At 38.7% G+C, this 14,999-nt stretch overlaps 1 protein-coding gene and 1 long non-coding RNA gene across 2 annotated transcripts in view; both read left to right on the top strand.

Annotated features, from left to right (window-relative positions):
- The window catches only part of LOC118388098 (mediator of RNA polymerase II transcription subunit 13-like), a 36,079-nt gene extending 34,609 nt beyond the window's left edge, over positions 1 to 1,470 (top strand). The window contains exon 3 of the mRNA XM_052460673.1: positions 1,445 to 1,470. Within this exon, the coding sequence (XP_052316633.1) occupies positions 1,445 to 1,470 (26 nt within the window). The remainder of the gene's footprint in view (positions 1 to 1,444) is intronic.
- Positions 1,471 to 6,935: 5,465 nt separating this feature from the next.
- Positions 6,936 to 11,547, top strand: LOC127906768 (uncharacterized). Its single transcript, XR_008062802.1, has 3 exons — positions 6,936 to 7,220; positions 7,993 to 8,224; positions 11,479 to 11,547. It is a non-coding gene; the product is annotated as an uncharacterized LOC127906768 (long non-coding RNA).
- The last annotated feature ends 3,452 nt before the right edge of the window (positions 11,548 to 14,999 follow it).

Below are 14,999 nucleotides of genomic sequence, written 5' to 3'. Positions count from 1 at the left end.
TCTCTCTGTCCCCACACAGTCTCTCATCTCTCTATCTCTCTCTCTCTCTTTCTCTATCTCAGATCTCTCTCTCCCCTCTCTGAGGAGATCTCTCTCTCCCTCTCTCCACAGTCTCTCCTGTCCATAGATTCTCTCTGGTGTAGATAAAGATGAGGATTATATAAATATATCTATATATATATATATATATATATATATATCTCTCTAAAGATGAGGAGATCTCTTTAGATCTTTCTCTAGATGAAGATATATATCTAGATCTCTCTCTTTAGATCTATCTATCTGGTATAGATAAAGATCTTTCTCTATCTCACTCTCTCTCTCTCTCTCTCTTTCTCTATCTCACTCTCTCTCCCCTCCCTCTCTCTCTCTCTCTCTCTCTCTCTCTCTCTCTCTCTCTCTCTCTCTCTCTCTCCCTCTCTCACACAGTCTCTCTCTCCTGTCTCTTGTTCTCTTTCTCTCTCTCTCTGTCCCCCACAGTCTCTCATCTCTAAATATCTCTCTCTCTCTCTCTAAAGATCTCTCTTTCTCTATCTCTCTCTCTAAATCTCTCTTTCTCTATAAACTGAGGGAGATCTCTCTCTCTCTCTTTCTCTATCTCACTCTCTCTCTCCCTCCTCTCTCTCTGTAGATAAAGATCCTCTCTCTCTCTCTCTCTCTCTCTCTCTCTCTCTCCCTCTCTCCACAGTCTCTCTCTCCTGTCTCTTGTTCTCTTTCTCTCTCTCTCTGTCCCCACACAGTCTCTCATCTCTCTAAAGATCTCTATCTCTCTCTCTCTCTCTCTCTCTCTATAGATCTCCACAGTCTCTCCTCTCTCTAAAGATGAGGATATCTCTCTCTCTCTCTCTCTCTCTCTCTTTTCTCTCTCTCTCTTTCTCTATCTCACTCTCTCTCTTCTTTCTCTCTTTCTCTATCTCCTCTCTCTCTCTGAGGAGATCTCTCTCTCTAGATCTCTCTCTGGTGTAGATAAAGATCTCTCTCTCTCTCTCTCTCTCTCTCTCTCTCTCCACACAGTCTCTCTCTCCTGTCTCTTGTTCTCTTTCTCTCTCTCTCTGTCCCCCCACAGTCTCTCATCTCTCTCTCTCTCTCTCACACAGTCTCTCTCTCCTGTCTCTTGTTCTCTTTCTCTCTCTCTCTGTCCCCACACAGTCTCTCATCTCTCTCTCTCTCTCTCTCTCTCTCTCTCCACACAGTCTCTCTCTCTCTCTCTCTCTCTCTCTCTCTTCTCTCTCTCTCTTCTCTCTCTCTCTCTCTCTCTCTCTCTCTCCACACAGTCTCTCTCTCCTGTCTCTTGTTCTATTTCTCTCTCTCTGTCCCCACACAGTCTCTCATCTTCTCTCTCTCTCTCTCTCTTTCTCTATCTCCTCTCTCTCTCCCCTCTCTCTCTCTCTCTCTCTCTCCCTCTCTCCACAGTCTCTATCTCCTGTCTCTTTGTTCTCTTTAGATAAAGATGAGGAGATCTCTCTCTGATCCCCACAGTCTCTCATCTGAGGAGATATGGTATAGATAAAGATGAGGAGATATGGTTTAGATCGAGATATGGTTTAGATAAATATGAGGGGATCTGGTGTAGATCTCTTTCTATTTAGATAAAGATCTATATGGTTTCTCGAGATCTTTAGATAAATCTCTCTCTCTGTCTTTCCTATCTAGATCTCTATGAGGACTATCTCTCTATCTCTCTCTCTCCCTCCCCTCTCTCTCTCTCTCTCTCTCTCTCTCTCTCTCTCTCTCTCTCTCTCTCCCTCTCTCCACACAGTCTCTCTCTCCTGTCTCTTGTTCTCTTTCTCTCTCTCTCTGTCCCCACACAGTCTCTCATCTCTCTCTCTCTCTCTCTGGTCTCTCTCTCTCTCTCTCTCTGGTATCTCCAAAGTCTCTCCTCTCTAGATAAAGATGAGGAGATATGGTCTAGATAAATATGATCTCTATCTCTCTCTAAAGATGAGGAGATATCTTTATCTATCTTTCTAAATATCTATCTCACTATAAAAGATCTCTCTCTAGATAAAGATGAGGAGATATGGTTTAGATCTCCTAGATCTCTCTGAAAGGGAGATCTCTCTCTCTCTCTCTCTCTCTCTCTCTCTCTCTCTCTCTCTCTCTAAAGATCTCTAGATAAAGATCTCCTCTCTCTCAAGAGTCTCTCTCTCCTGTCTCTTGTTCTCTTTCTCTCTCTCTCTGTCCCCACACAGTCTCTCATCTCTCTCTCTCTCTCTCTCTCCATAAAGATGAGGAGTCTCTATCTAAAGATGAGAGGAGATATCTCTGTCTCTCTCTCTCTCTCTCTCTCTCTGAAAGATCTCTCTATCAGATAAAGATCTCTCCTCTCTCTCTCTGGTTTAGATCTCTCTCTCCCCTCTTCTAGGGTTAGATAAAGATCTCATATCTCTGTAGATAAGATGAGGAGGGAAATCTCTAGATAAAGATGAGGAGATCCATGTATAGATAAAGATGAGGAGATCTAGATAAAGATCTCTCTGGTGTAGATAAATATGAGGAGATATGGTGTAGATAAAGATGAGGAGATATGGTGTCCATGAGGAGATTGAGGTATAGATAAAGATCTCTCTCTGTAGATAAATATGATGAGATATTTCTGTAGATAAAGATGAGGAGATATGGTTTAGATTTAATATGGTTTAGATAACTCTCTCTCTTTCTCTATCTGTACTCTCTCTCTCCCCTCCCTCCTCTCTCTCTTTTAGATCTCTGAGGGATCTCTCTCTCTCTCTGGTCTCTCTCTCCCTGTAGATCCACACAGTCTTCTCTCGAGATATGTTTTGTTCTCTATAGATAAAGATCTCTCTCTGTAATAGATACAGTCTCTCATTTATGGTCTCTAAAGATGAGGAGATCTGGTGTAGATCTCTCTGGTCTCTAAAGATCTCTCTCCACACAGATGAGGAGATATGGTCTAGATAAAGATAGAGATATGGTGTAGATAAAGATGAGGATATATGGTATAGATGAAGATGAGGAATGGTGTAGATCTCCGAGGAGATCTTTCTCTATCTCACTCTCTCTCTGAAATATGGTGTATAAATCTCTGAGGAGATCCTCTGAGAATAAAGATGAGGAGATGGTCTAGATAAAGATCTCTCAATGGGTTTAGATCTCTCTCCCCCTCTATAGATAACAGTCTCTCTCTAAGATGAGGAGATATGTTCTAGATAAAGATCTAATCCCCACTCTCTCATCTCTCTCCACACAGTCTCTCTCTCCTGTCTCTTGTTCTCTTTCTCTCTCTCTGTCCCCACAGTCTCTAAATCTCTCTCTCTCTCTCTCTCTCTCTCTCTTCTCTCTCCACTCTCTCTCTCTCTCTCTCTCTCTCTCTCTCTCTCTCTCTCTCTCTCTCTCTCTCTCTCTCTCTCTCCAGATGAGGACAGTCTCTCTTTCTCTCTCTCTCTCTCTCTTTCTCTCTCTTCTCTCTCTCTTTCTCTATCTCACTCTCTCTCTCTCTCTCTCTTTCTCTATCTCTAGATCTCTCTCTCTCCCTCTCTCTCTCTCTCTCTCTCTCTCTCTCTTCTCTCTCTCTCTCTCTCTCTCTCTCTCTCTCTCTCTCCACACAGTCTCTCTCTCCTGTCTCTTGTTCTCTTTTTAGATCTCTCTCTGTCCCCACACAGTCTCTCATCAAGATCTCTCTCTGGTCTCTCTCTCTTAGATCTCTCTCTCTCTCTAGATCTCTCTCTCTCTCTCTCTCTCTCCACACAGTGAGAATCTCTCCTGTCTCTTGTTCTATTTCTCTCTCTCTTGTCCCCACAGTCTCTCATCTCTCTCTCTCTGAAATCAAATCTCTTTCTCTATCTCACTCTCTCTCTCCCCTCTCTCTCTCTCTGAGAATCTAGTCTCTCCTCTCTCCACAGTCTCTCTCTCCTGTCTCTTGTTCTCTTCTCTCTCTCTCTGTCCCCACATAGTTTCATCTCCTCTCTCTCTCTCTCTCTCTCTCTCTCTCTCTCTCTCTCTCTCACTCTTTCTCTCTCTCTCCCCTCTCTCTCTCTCTCTCTCACTCTCTCTCTCTCTCTCTCTCTATCCCTCCTCTCTCTCTCTCTCTCTCCTCTCTCCACAGTCTCTCTCTCCTGTCTCTTGTTCTCTTCTCTCTCTCTGTCCCCCACAGTCTTTCTCCTCTCTCTCTCTCTCTCTCTCTCTCTCTCTAAACAGTCTCTCTCTCTCCTCTCTCTCTCTCTCATTCCACACAGTCTCTCTCTAGATATCTCTATCACTCTCTCTCTCTCTCTCTCTCTCTCCACACAGTCTCTCTCTCCTGTCTCTTGTTTCTATTTCTCTCTCTCTGTCCCCACACAGTCTCTCATCTCTCTCTCTCTCTCTTTGGTCTATCTCACTCTCTCTCCCCCTCTCTCTCTCTCTCTCTCTCTCCTATCCACAGTCTCTCTCTCCTGTCTCTTGTTCTCTTTTCTCTCTCTCTCTCTGTCCCCACACAGTCTCTCATCTCTCTCTCTCTCTCTCTCTCTCTCTCTCTCTCTCTCTCTCTTTCTCTCCCCTCTCTCTCCCCCTCTCTCTCTCTCTCTCTCTCCCTCTCCAAAGTCTGAGGAGATCTCCTCTGTCTCTTGATCTCTTTCTCTGAAGATGAGGAGTCTCTTGTTCTCTTTCTCCCTCTCTCTTTAGATAAAGTCTTTCTCTCTCTCTCTTCCCTCTCTCTCTCTCTCTCTCTCCACACAGTCTATGGTATCTCTCTCTCTCTAGATCCACACAGTCTCTCTCTCTCTCTCTCTCTCTCTCTCTCTCTCTCTCTCTCTCTCTCCACACAGTCTCTCTCTCCTGTCTCTTGTTCTATTTCTCTCTCTCTCTGTGTCCCCACACAGTCTCATCAGATCTCTCTCTCTCTCTTTTCTATCTCACTCTCTCTCTCCCCTCTCTCTCTCTCTCTCTTTCCTCTCTCCACAGTCTCTCTCTCCTGTCTCTTGTTAAAGATCTTTTCTCTCTTCTCTGTCCCCAGGAGATATCTGTCTAAAGATGAGGAGATATCTCTCTCTCTCTCATCTCTCTCTAGATCTCTCTGGTGTAGATCTATGTTTTCTCTCTCTCCCCCTCTCTCTCTCTCCTCTCTCTCTCTCTCTCTCTCTCTCTCTCTCTCTCTCTCTCTCTCTCTCTCTCTCTCTCTCTCCCTCTCTCCACAGTCTCTCTCTCCTGTCTCTTGTTCTCTTTCTCTCTCTCTCTGTCCCCACACAGTCTTTCTTCTCTCTCTCTCTCTCTCTCTCTCTCTCTCTCTCTCTCTCTCTCTCTCTCTCTCTCTCTCTCTCTCTCTCTCTCTCTCTGAGGCTGGGCCAACGCCTGATCCGGAGATTACATAAAGCAACAGCATCTATGTCTCTGATGCATTTAATGAAATGAGATGGAATGCTGAGAGGAGGAGGAGGACAGCATGAGGTTAGTCCACTAATCTCCAGGCTTGTCGTTAATCGCCACTGGGCCACACTCATCGATTCTCATCATTGGCCAAAATAGTGTATGCAGGAGAAAACAGTGTGGTGCTACTGCTGACTGCATAACTTCTGTAGTATTTCACAGCTGCTAATGTCTCTCTACTGCTGCAGAGGCAGTCCACCAGCTCAGTGGTTGCTCTTAGCAGGGGATGCCTGTGTCCTCTCTCTGTATCTGTGTGTGTGTTTTATGGCAGGGAGCAGGGAGGGAAGGCAGGGCTTCCTGCTTATCAGATGAAGCGTGGGAGAAAATAAAGCGGAGGTTTTACGTGTGTGACGAACGGTCAGTGCAGAGCGTTGGACTGCTATACTGTGGCCTCCGTTACCAAGATATCCAGTCCACCTCACTCGGTCACTCACAAACCAAACATACTTACCCCCTTCATCCCTCCATTCCTCTGAATCAGCTCTGAACTCAAGGGTTTCCAGACCTTGGTTGCCCCACCATCACCTCTCCCCTCCTCTAATCTCCTCTCCCTTCCTCCATTATTCCCTGGCATGTCTCCACACAGAGACCTCTGTGCAGCTGGCCCGGGAGACACAGGGAGCCAAAGGTCGAGGGTATTGAATAGAGCGCAGGACAAAAACATTGTAATGGGCTGGCTGGGGACACCTCTGTCTCTGGGAGGGAGACCAGAGATAATGCTTTTGACGGGGAAAAACTATTTAGCCCCCATGTTTTGATACGGTTTTGTTAAAGATGAGGAGATGAGGTGTAGATAAAGATGAGGAGATATGGTATAGATAAAGATGAGGAGATATGGTGTAGATAAAGATGAGGAGATATGGTATAGATAAAGATGAGGAGATATGGTGTAGATAAATATGAGGAGATATGGTGTAGATAAATATGAGGAGATATGGTGTAGATAAAGATGAGGAGAAATGGTTTAGATAAAGATGAGGAGATATGGTGTAGATAAAGATGAGGAGATGGTGTAGATAAAGATGATGAGATATGGTGTAGATAAAGATGAGGAGATGGTTTAGATGGTATGGTTTAGATAAATATGAGGGGATATGGTGTAGATAAAGATGAGGAGATATGGTGTAGATAAAGATGAGGAGATATGGTTTAGATCGAGATATGGTTTAGATAAAGATGAGGAGATATGGTATAGATAAAGATGAGGAAATATGGTGTAGATAAAGATGAGGAGATATGGTTTAGATCGAGATATGGTTTAGATAAAGATGAGGAGATATGGTGTAGATAAAGATGAGGAGATATGGTGTAGATAAAGATGATGATATATGGTTTAGATGAAGATGAGGAGATATGGTGTAGATAAAGATGAGGAGATATGGTGTAGATAAAGATGAGGAGATATGGTTTAGATAAAGATGAGGAGATATGGTTTAGATGGAGATATGGTGTAGATAAAGATGAGGAGATATGGTGTAGATAAAGATGAGGAGATATGGTATAGATAAAGATGAGGAGATATGGTGTAGATAAAGATGAGGAGATATGGTGTAGATAAAGATGAGATATGGTTTAGATGAAGATGAGGGGATATGGTGTAGATAAAGATGAGGAGATATGGTGTAGATAAAGATGAGGAGATATGGTTTAGATCGAGATATGGTTTAGATAAATATGAGGGGATATGGTGTAGATAAAGCTGAGGAGATATGGTGTAGATAAAGATGAGGAGATATGGTGTAGATAAAGATGAGGAGATATGGTTTAGATCGAGATATGGTTTAGATAAAGATGAGGAGATATGGTATAGATAAAGATGAGGAGATATGGTGTAGATAAAGATGAGGAGATATGGTGTAGATAAAGATGAGGAGATATGTGTAGATAAAGATGAGGATATATGGTGTAGATAAAGATGAGGATATGGTATAGATAAAGATGAGGAGATATGGTGTAGATAAAGATGAGGAGATATGGTGTAGATAAAGATGAGGATGGTATAGATGAAGATGAGGAGATGAGATGGTGTAGATAAAGATGAGGAGATATGGTTGTAGATAAAGATGAGGAGATATGTGTATAGATAAAGATGAGGAGATATGGTGTAGATAAATATGAGGAGATATGGTGTAGATAAAGATGAGGAGATATGGTGTAGATAAAGATGAGGAGAAATGGTTTAGATAAAGATGAGGAGATATGGTATAGATAAAGATGAGATAGATAAAGATGAGGAGATATGGTGTAGATAAAGATGAGGAGATATGGTGTAGATAAAGATGAGGACATATGGTATAGATAAAGATGAGGAGATATGGTGTAGATAAAGATGAGGAGATATGGTGTAGATAAAGATGATATAGATAAAGATGAGGAGATATGGTGTAGATAAAGATGAGGAGATATGTTGTAGATAAAGATGAGGAGATATGGTATAGATAAAGATGAGGAGATATGGTGTAGATAAAGATGAGGAGATATGGTGTAGATAAAGATGAGGAATGGTGTAGATAAAGATGAGGAGATATGGTTTAGATAAAGATGAGGAGATATGGTATAGATAAAGATGAGGAGATATGGTGTAGATAAAGATGAGGAGATATGGTGTAGATAAAGATGAGGAGATAGATAGATAAAGATGAGGAGATATGGTGTAGATAAAGATGAGGAGATATGGTGTAGATAAATATGATGAGATATGGTGTAGATAAAGATGAGGAGATATGGTTTAGATCGAGATATGGTTTAGATAAATATGAGGGGATATGGTGTAGATAAAGATGAGGAGATATGGTGTAGATAAAGATGAGGAGATATGGTTTAGATCGAGATATGGTTTAGATAAAGATGAGGAGATATGGTATAGATAAAGATGAGGAAATATGGTGTAGATAAAGATGAGGAGATATGGTTTAGATCGAGATATGGTTTAGATAAAGATGAGGAGATATGGTGTAGATAAAGATGAGGAGATATGGTGTAGATAAAGATGATGATATATGGTTTAGATGAAGATGAGGAGATATGGTGTAGATAAAGATGAGGAGATATGGTGTAGATAAAGATGAGGAGATATGGTATAGATAAAGATGAGGAGATATGGTGTAGATAAAGATGAGGAGATATGGTGTAGATAAAGATGAGGAGATATGGTATAGATAAAGATGAGGAGATATGGTGTAGATAAAGATGAGGAGATATGGTGTAGATAAAGATGATGATATATGGTTTAGATGAAGATGAGGGGATATGGTGTAGATAAAGATGAGGAGATATGGTGTAGATAAAGATGAGGAGATATGGTTTAGATCGAGATATGGTTTAGATAAATATGAGGGGATATGGTGTAGATACAGATGAGGAGATATGGTTTAGATCGAGATATGGTTTAGATAAAGATGAGGAGATATGGTATAGATAAAGATGAGGAGATATGGTGTAGATAATAGATAAAGATGAGGATTTATGGTGTAGATAAAGATGAGGAGATATGGTGTAGATAAAGATGAGGAGATATGGTGTAGATAAAGATGAGGAGATATGGTATAGATAAAGATGAGGAGATATGGTGTAGATAAAGATGAGGAGATATGGTGTAGATAAAGATGAGGAGATATGGTGTAGATAAAGATGAGGAGATATGGTGTAGATAAAGATGAGGAGATATGGTGTAGATAAAGATGAGGAGATATGGTATAGATAAAGATGAGGAGATATGGTGTAGATAAATATGAGGAGATATGGTGTAGATAAAGATGAGGAGATATGGTGTAGATAAAGATGAGGAGATATGGTTTAGATAAAGATGAGGAGATATGGTATAGATAAAGATGAGGAGATATGGTGTAGATAAAGATGAGGAGATATATGTAGATAAAGATGAGGAGATATGGTATAGATAAAGATGAGGAGATATGGTGTAGATAAAGATGAGGAGATATGGTGTAGATAAAGATGATGAGATATGGTGTAGATAAAGATGAGGAGATATGGTTGAGATGATATGGTTTAGATAAAGATGAGGGATATGGTGTAGATAAAGATGAGGAGATATGGTGTAGATAAAGATGAGGAGATATGGTTTAGATCGAGATATGGTTTAGATAAAGATGAGGAGATATGGTATAGATAAAGATGAGGAGATATGGTGTAGATAAAGATGAGGAGATATGGTTTAGATCGAGATATGGTTTAGATAAAGATGAGGAGATATGGTGTAGATAAAGATGAGGAGATATGGTGTAGATAAAATGATGAGATATGGTGTAGATAAAGATGGATATATGGTTTAGATAAAGATGAGGAGATATGGTGTAGATAAAGATGAGGAGATATGGGTAGATAAAGATGATGAGATATGGTGTAGATAAAGATGAGGAGATATGGTGTAGATAAAGATGAGGAGATATGGTGTAGATAAAGATGAGGAGATATGGTGATAAAGATAAAGATGATGGAGATATGGTGTAGATAAAGATGAGGAGATATGGTTTAGATAAAGATGAGGAGATATGGTAGATAAAGATGAGGAGAATGGTTTAGATGAGGAGATGGAGATGGTGTAGATAAAGATGAGGAGATATGGTGTAGATAAAGATGAGGAGATATGGTATAGATAAAGATGAGGAGATATGGTGTAGATAAAGATGAGGAGATATGGTGTAGATAAAGATGATGATATATGGTTTAGATGAAGATGAGGGATATGGTGTAGATAAAGATGAGGAGATATGGAGATGTAGATAAAGATGAGGAGATATGGTTTAGATCGAGATATGGTTTAGATAAATATGAGGGGATATGGTGTAGATAAAGATGAGGAGATATGGTGTAGATAAAGATGAGGAGATATGGTGAGATATGGATATGGTGTAGATAAAGATGAGGAGATATGGTTTAGATCGAGATATGGTTTAGATAAAGATGAGGAGATATGGTATAGATAAAGATGAGGAGATATGGTGTAGATAATAGATAAAGATGAGGATTTATGGTGTAGATAAAGATGAGGAGATATGGTGTAGATAAAGATGAGGAGATATGGTGTAGATAAAGATGAGGAGATATGGTATAGATAAAGATGAGGAGATATGGTGTAGATAAAGATGAGGAGATATGGTGTAGATAAAGATGAGGAGATATGGTATAGATAAAGATGAGGAGATATAGATGTGTAGATAAAGATGAGGAGATATGGTATAGATAAAGATGAGGAGATATGGTGTAGATAAAGATGAGGAGATATGGTGTAGATAAAGATGAGGAGATATGGTGTAGATAAAGATGAGGAGATATGGTTTAGATAAAGATGAGGAGATATGGTATAGATAAAGATGAGGAGAATGGTGTAGATAAAGATGAGGAGATATGGTGTAGATAAAGATGAGGAGATATGGTGTAGATAAAGAGATGAGGTTTAGATGAAGATGAGGAGATATGGTGTAGATAAAGATGAGGAGATATGGTGTAGATAAAGATGAGGAGATATGGTTTAGATAAAGATGAGGTTTAGATGGAGATATGGTGTAGATAAAGATGAGGAGATATGGTTTAGATAAAGATGAGGAGATATGGTGTAGATAAAGATGAGGAGATATGGTATAGATAAAGATGAGGAGATATGGTGTAGATAAAGATGAGGATATATGGTAGATAGATAAAGATAAAGATGAGATATGGTGTAGATAAAGAAAGATGATAAAGATGAGGAGATATGGTTTAGATCGAGATATGGTTTAGATAAATATGAGGGGATATGGTGTAGATAAAGCTGAGGAGATATGGTGTAGATAAAGATGAGGAGATATGGTGTAGATAAAGATGAGGAGATATGGTTTAGATCGAGATATGGTTTAGATAAAGATGAGGAGATATGGTATAGATAAAGATGAGGAGATATGTGTAGATAATAGATAAAGATGAGGATTTATGGTGTAGATAAAGATGAGGAGATATGGTGTAGATAAAGATGAGGATATATGGTGTAGATAAAGATGAGGACATATGGTATAGATAAAGATGAGGAGATATGGTGTAGATAAAGATGAGGAGATATGGTGTAGATAAAGATGAGATATGGATAGATGAAGATGAGATATAGATAAAGATGAGGAGATATAGATAAAGATGAGAAGATATGGTGTAGATAAAGATGAGGAGATATGGTATAGATAAAGATGAGGAGATATGGTGTAGATATGAGGAGATATGGTGTAGATAAAGATGAGGAGATATGGTGTAGATAAAGATGAGGAGAAATGGTTTAGATAAAGATGAGGAGATATGGTATAGATAAAGATGAGGAGATAAGATAAAGATGAGGAGATATGGTGTAGATAAAGATGAGGAGATATGGTGTAGATAAAGATGAGATATATGGTTTAGATAAAGATGAGGGGATATGGTGTAGATAAAGATGAGGAGATATGGTGTAGATAAAGATGAGGAGATATGGTTTAGATCGAGATATGGTTTAGATAAATATGAGGGGATATGGTGTAGATAAAGCTGAGGAGATATGGTGTAGATAAAGATGAGGAGATATGGTGTAGATAAAGATGAGGAGATATGGTTTAGATCGAGATATGGTTTAGATAAAGATGAGGAGATATGGTATAGATAAAGATGAGGAGATATGGTGTAGATAATAGATAAAGATGAGGATTTATGGTGTAGATAAAGATGAGGACATATGGTATAGATAAAGATGAGGAGATATGGTGTAGATAAAGATGAGGAGATATGGTGTAGATAAAGATGAGGATATATGGTATAGATGAAGATGAGGAGATATGGTGTAGATAAAGACGAGGAGATATGTTGTAGATAAAGATGAGGAGATATGGTATAGATAAAGATGAGGAGATATGGTGTAGATAAATATGAGGAGATATGGTGTAGATAAAGATGAGGAGATATGGTGTAGATAAAGATGAGGAGAAATGGTTTAGATAAAGATGAGGAGATATGGTATAGATAAAGATGAGGAGATATGGTGTAGATAAAGATGAGGAGATATGGTGTAGATAAAGATGAGGAGATATGGTATAGATAAAGATGAGGAGATATGGTGTAGATAAAGATGAGGAGATATGGTGTAGATAAATATGATGAGATATGGTGTAGATAAAGATGAGGAGATATGGTTGAGATCGAGATATGGTTTAGATAAATATGAGGGGATATGGTGTAGATAAAGATGAGGAGATATGGTGTAGATAAAGATGAGGAGATATGGTTTAGATCGAGATATGGTTTAGATAAAGATGAGGAGATATGGTATAGATAAAGATGAGGAAATATGGTGTAGATAAAGATGAGGAGATATGGTTTAGATCGAGATATGGTTTAGATAAAGATGAGGAGATATGGTGTAGATAAAGATGAGGAGATATGGTGTAGATAAAGATGATGAGATATGGTGTAGATAAAGATGATGATATATGGTTTAGATGAAGATGAGGAGATATGGTGTAGATAAAGATGAGGAGATATGGTTTAGATAAAGATGAGGAGATATGGTTTAGATGGAGATATGGTGTAGATAAAGATGAGGAGATATGGTTTAGATAAAGATGAGGAGATATGGTGTAGATAAAGATGAGGAGATATGGTGTAGATAAAGATGATGAGATATGGTGTAGATAAAGATGATGATATATGGTTTAGATGAAGATGAGGAGATATGGTGTAGATAAAGATGAGGAGATATGGTGTAGATAAAGATGAGGAGATATGGTTTAGATAAAGATGAGGAGATATGGTTTAGATGGAGATATGGTGTAGATAAAGATGAGGAGATATGGTTTAGATAAAGATGAGGAGATATGGTGTAGATAAAGATGAGGAGATATGGTTTAGATGGAGATATGGTGTAGATAAAGATGAGGAGATATGGTGTAGATAAAGATGAGGAGATATGGTATAGATAAAGATGAGGAGATATGGTGTAGATAAAGATGAGGAGATATGGTGTAGATAAAGATGATGATATATGGTTTAGATGAAGATGAGGGGATATGGTGTAGATAAAGATGAGGAGATATGGTGTAGATAAAGATGAGGAGATATGGTTTAGATCGAGATATGGTTTAGATAAATATGAGGGGATATGGTGTAGATAAAGCTGAGGAGATATGGTGTAGATAAAGATGAGGAGATATGGTGTAGATAAAGATGAGGAGATATGGTTTAGATCGAGATATGGTTTAGATAAAGATGAGGAGATATGGTATAGATAAAGATGAGGAGATATGGTGTAGATAATAGATAAAGATGAGGATTTATGGTGTAGATAAAGATGAGGAGATATGGTGTAGATAAAGATAGATAAAGATGAGGACATATGGTATAGATAAAGATGAGGAGATATGGTGTAGATAAAGATGAGGAGATATGGTGTAGATAAAGATGAGGATATGGTATAGATGAAGATGAGGAGATATGGTGTAGATAAATGAGGAGATATGTTGTAGATAAAGATGAGGAGATATGGTATAGATAAAGATGAGGAGATATGGTGTAGATAAAGATGAGGAGATATGGTGTAGATAAAGATGAGGAGATATGGTGTAGATAAAGATGAGGAGAAATGGTTTAGATAAAGATGAGGAGATATGGTATAGATAAAGATGAGGAGATATGGTGTAGATAAAGATGAGGAGATATGGTGTAGATAAAGATGAAGATGAGATAAAGATGAGATATGGTTTAGATAAAGATGAGGGGATATGGTGTAGATAAAGATGAGGAGATATGGTGTAGATAAAGATGAGGAGATATGGTTTAGATCGAGATATGGTTTAGATGATGAGGGGATATGGTGTAGATAAAGATGAGGAGATATGGTGTAGATAAAGATGAGGAGATATGGTGTAGATAAAGATGAGGAGATATGGTTTAGATCGAGATATGGTTTAGATAAAGATGAGGAGATATGGTATAGATAAAGATGAGGAGATATGGTGTAGATAGATAGATAAAGATGAGGATTTATGGTGTAGATAAAGATGAGGAGATATGGTGTAGATAAAGATGAGGATATATGGTGTAGATAAAGATGAGGACATATGGTATAGATAAAGATGAGGAGATATGGTGTAGATAAAGATGAGGAGATATGGTGTAGATAAAGATGAGGATATATGGTATAGATAAAGATGAGGAGATATGGTGTAGATAAAGATGAGGAGATATGGTGTAGATAAAGATGAGGAGATATGGTATAGATAAAGATGAGGAGATATGGTGTAGATAAAGATGAGGAGATATGGTGTAGATAAAGATGAGGAGATATGGTGTAGATAAAGATGAGGAGAAATGGTTTAGATAAAGATGAGGAGATATGGTATAGATAAAGATGAGGAGATATGGTTTAGATGAAGATGAGGAGATATGGTGTAGATAAAGATGAGGAGATATGGTATAGATAAAGATGAGGAGATATGGTGTAGATAAAGATGAGGAGATATGGTGTAGATAAATATGATGAGATATGGTGTAGATAAAGATGAGGAGATATGGTTGAGGAGATATGGTTTAGATAAAGATGAGGGGATATGGTGTAGATAAAGATGAGGAGATATGGTGTAGATAAAGATGAGGAGATATGGTTTAGATCGAGATATGGTTTAGAT

The sequence above is a fragment of the Oncorhynchus keta genome, chromosome 13 (assembly GCF_023373465.1).
Source record: "Oncorhynchus keta strain PuntledgeMale-10-30-2019 chromosome 13, Oket_V2, whole genome shotgun sequence".
In the NCBI taxonomy this organism is placed as follows: domain Eukaryota; kingdom Metazoa; phylum Chordata; class Actinopteri; order Salmoniformes; family Salmonidae; genus Oncorhynchus; species Oncorhynchus keta.
This window is presented reverse-complemented; position numbering and strand designations above follow the sequence as displayed.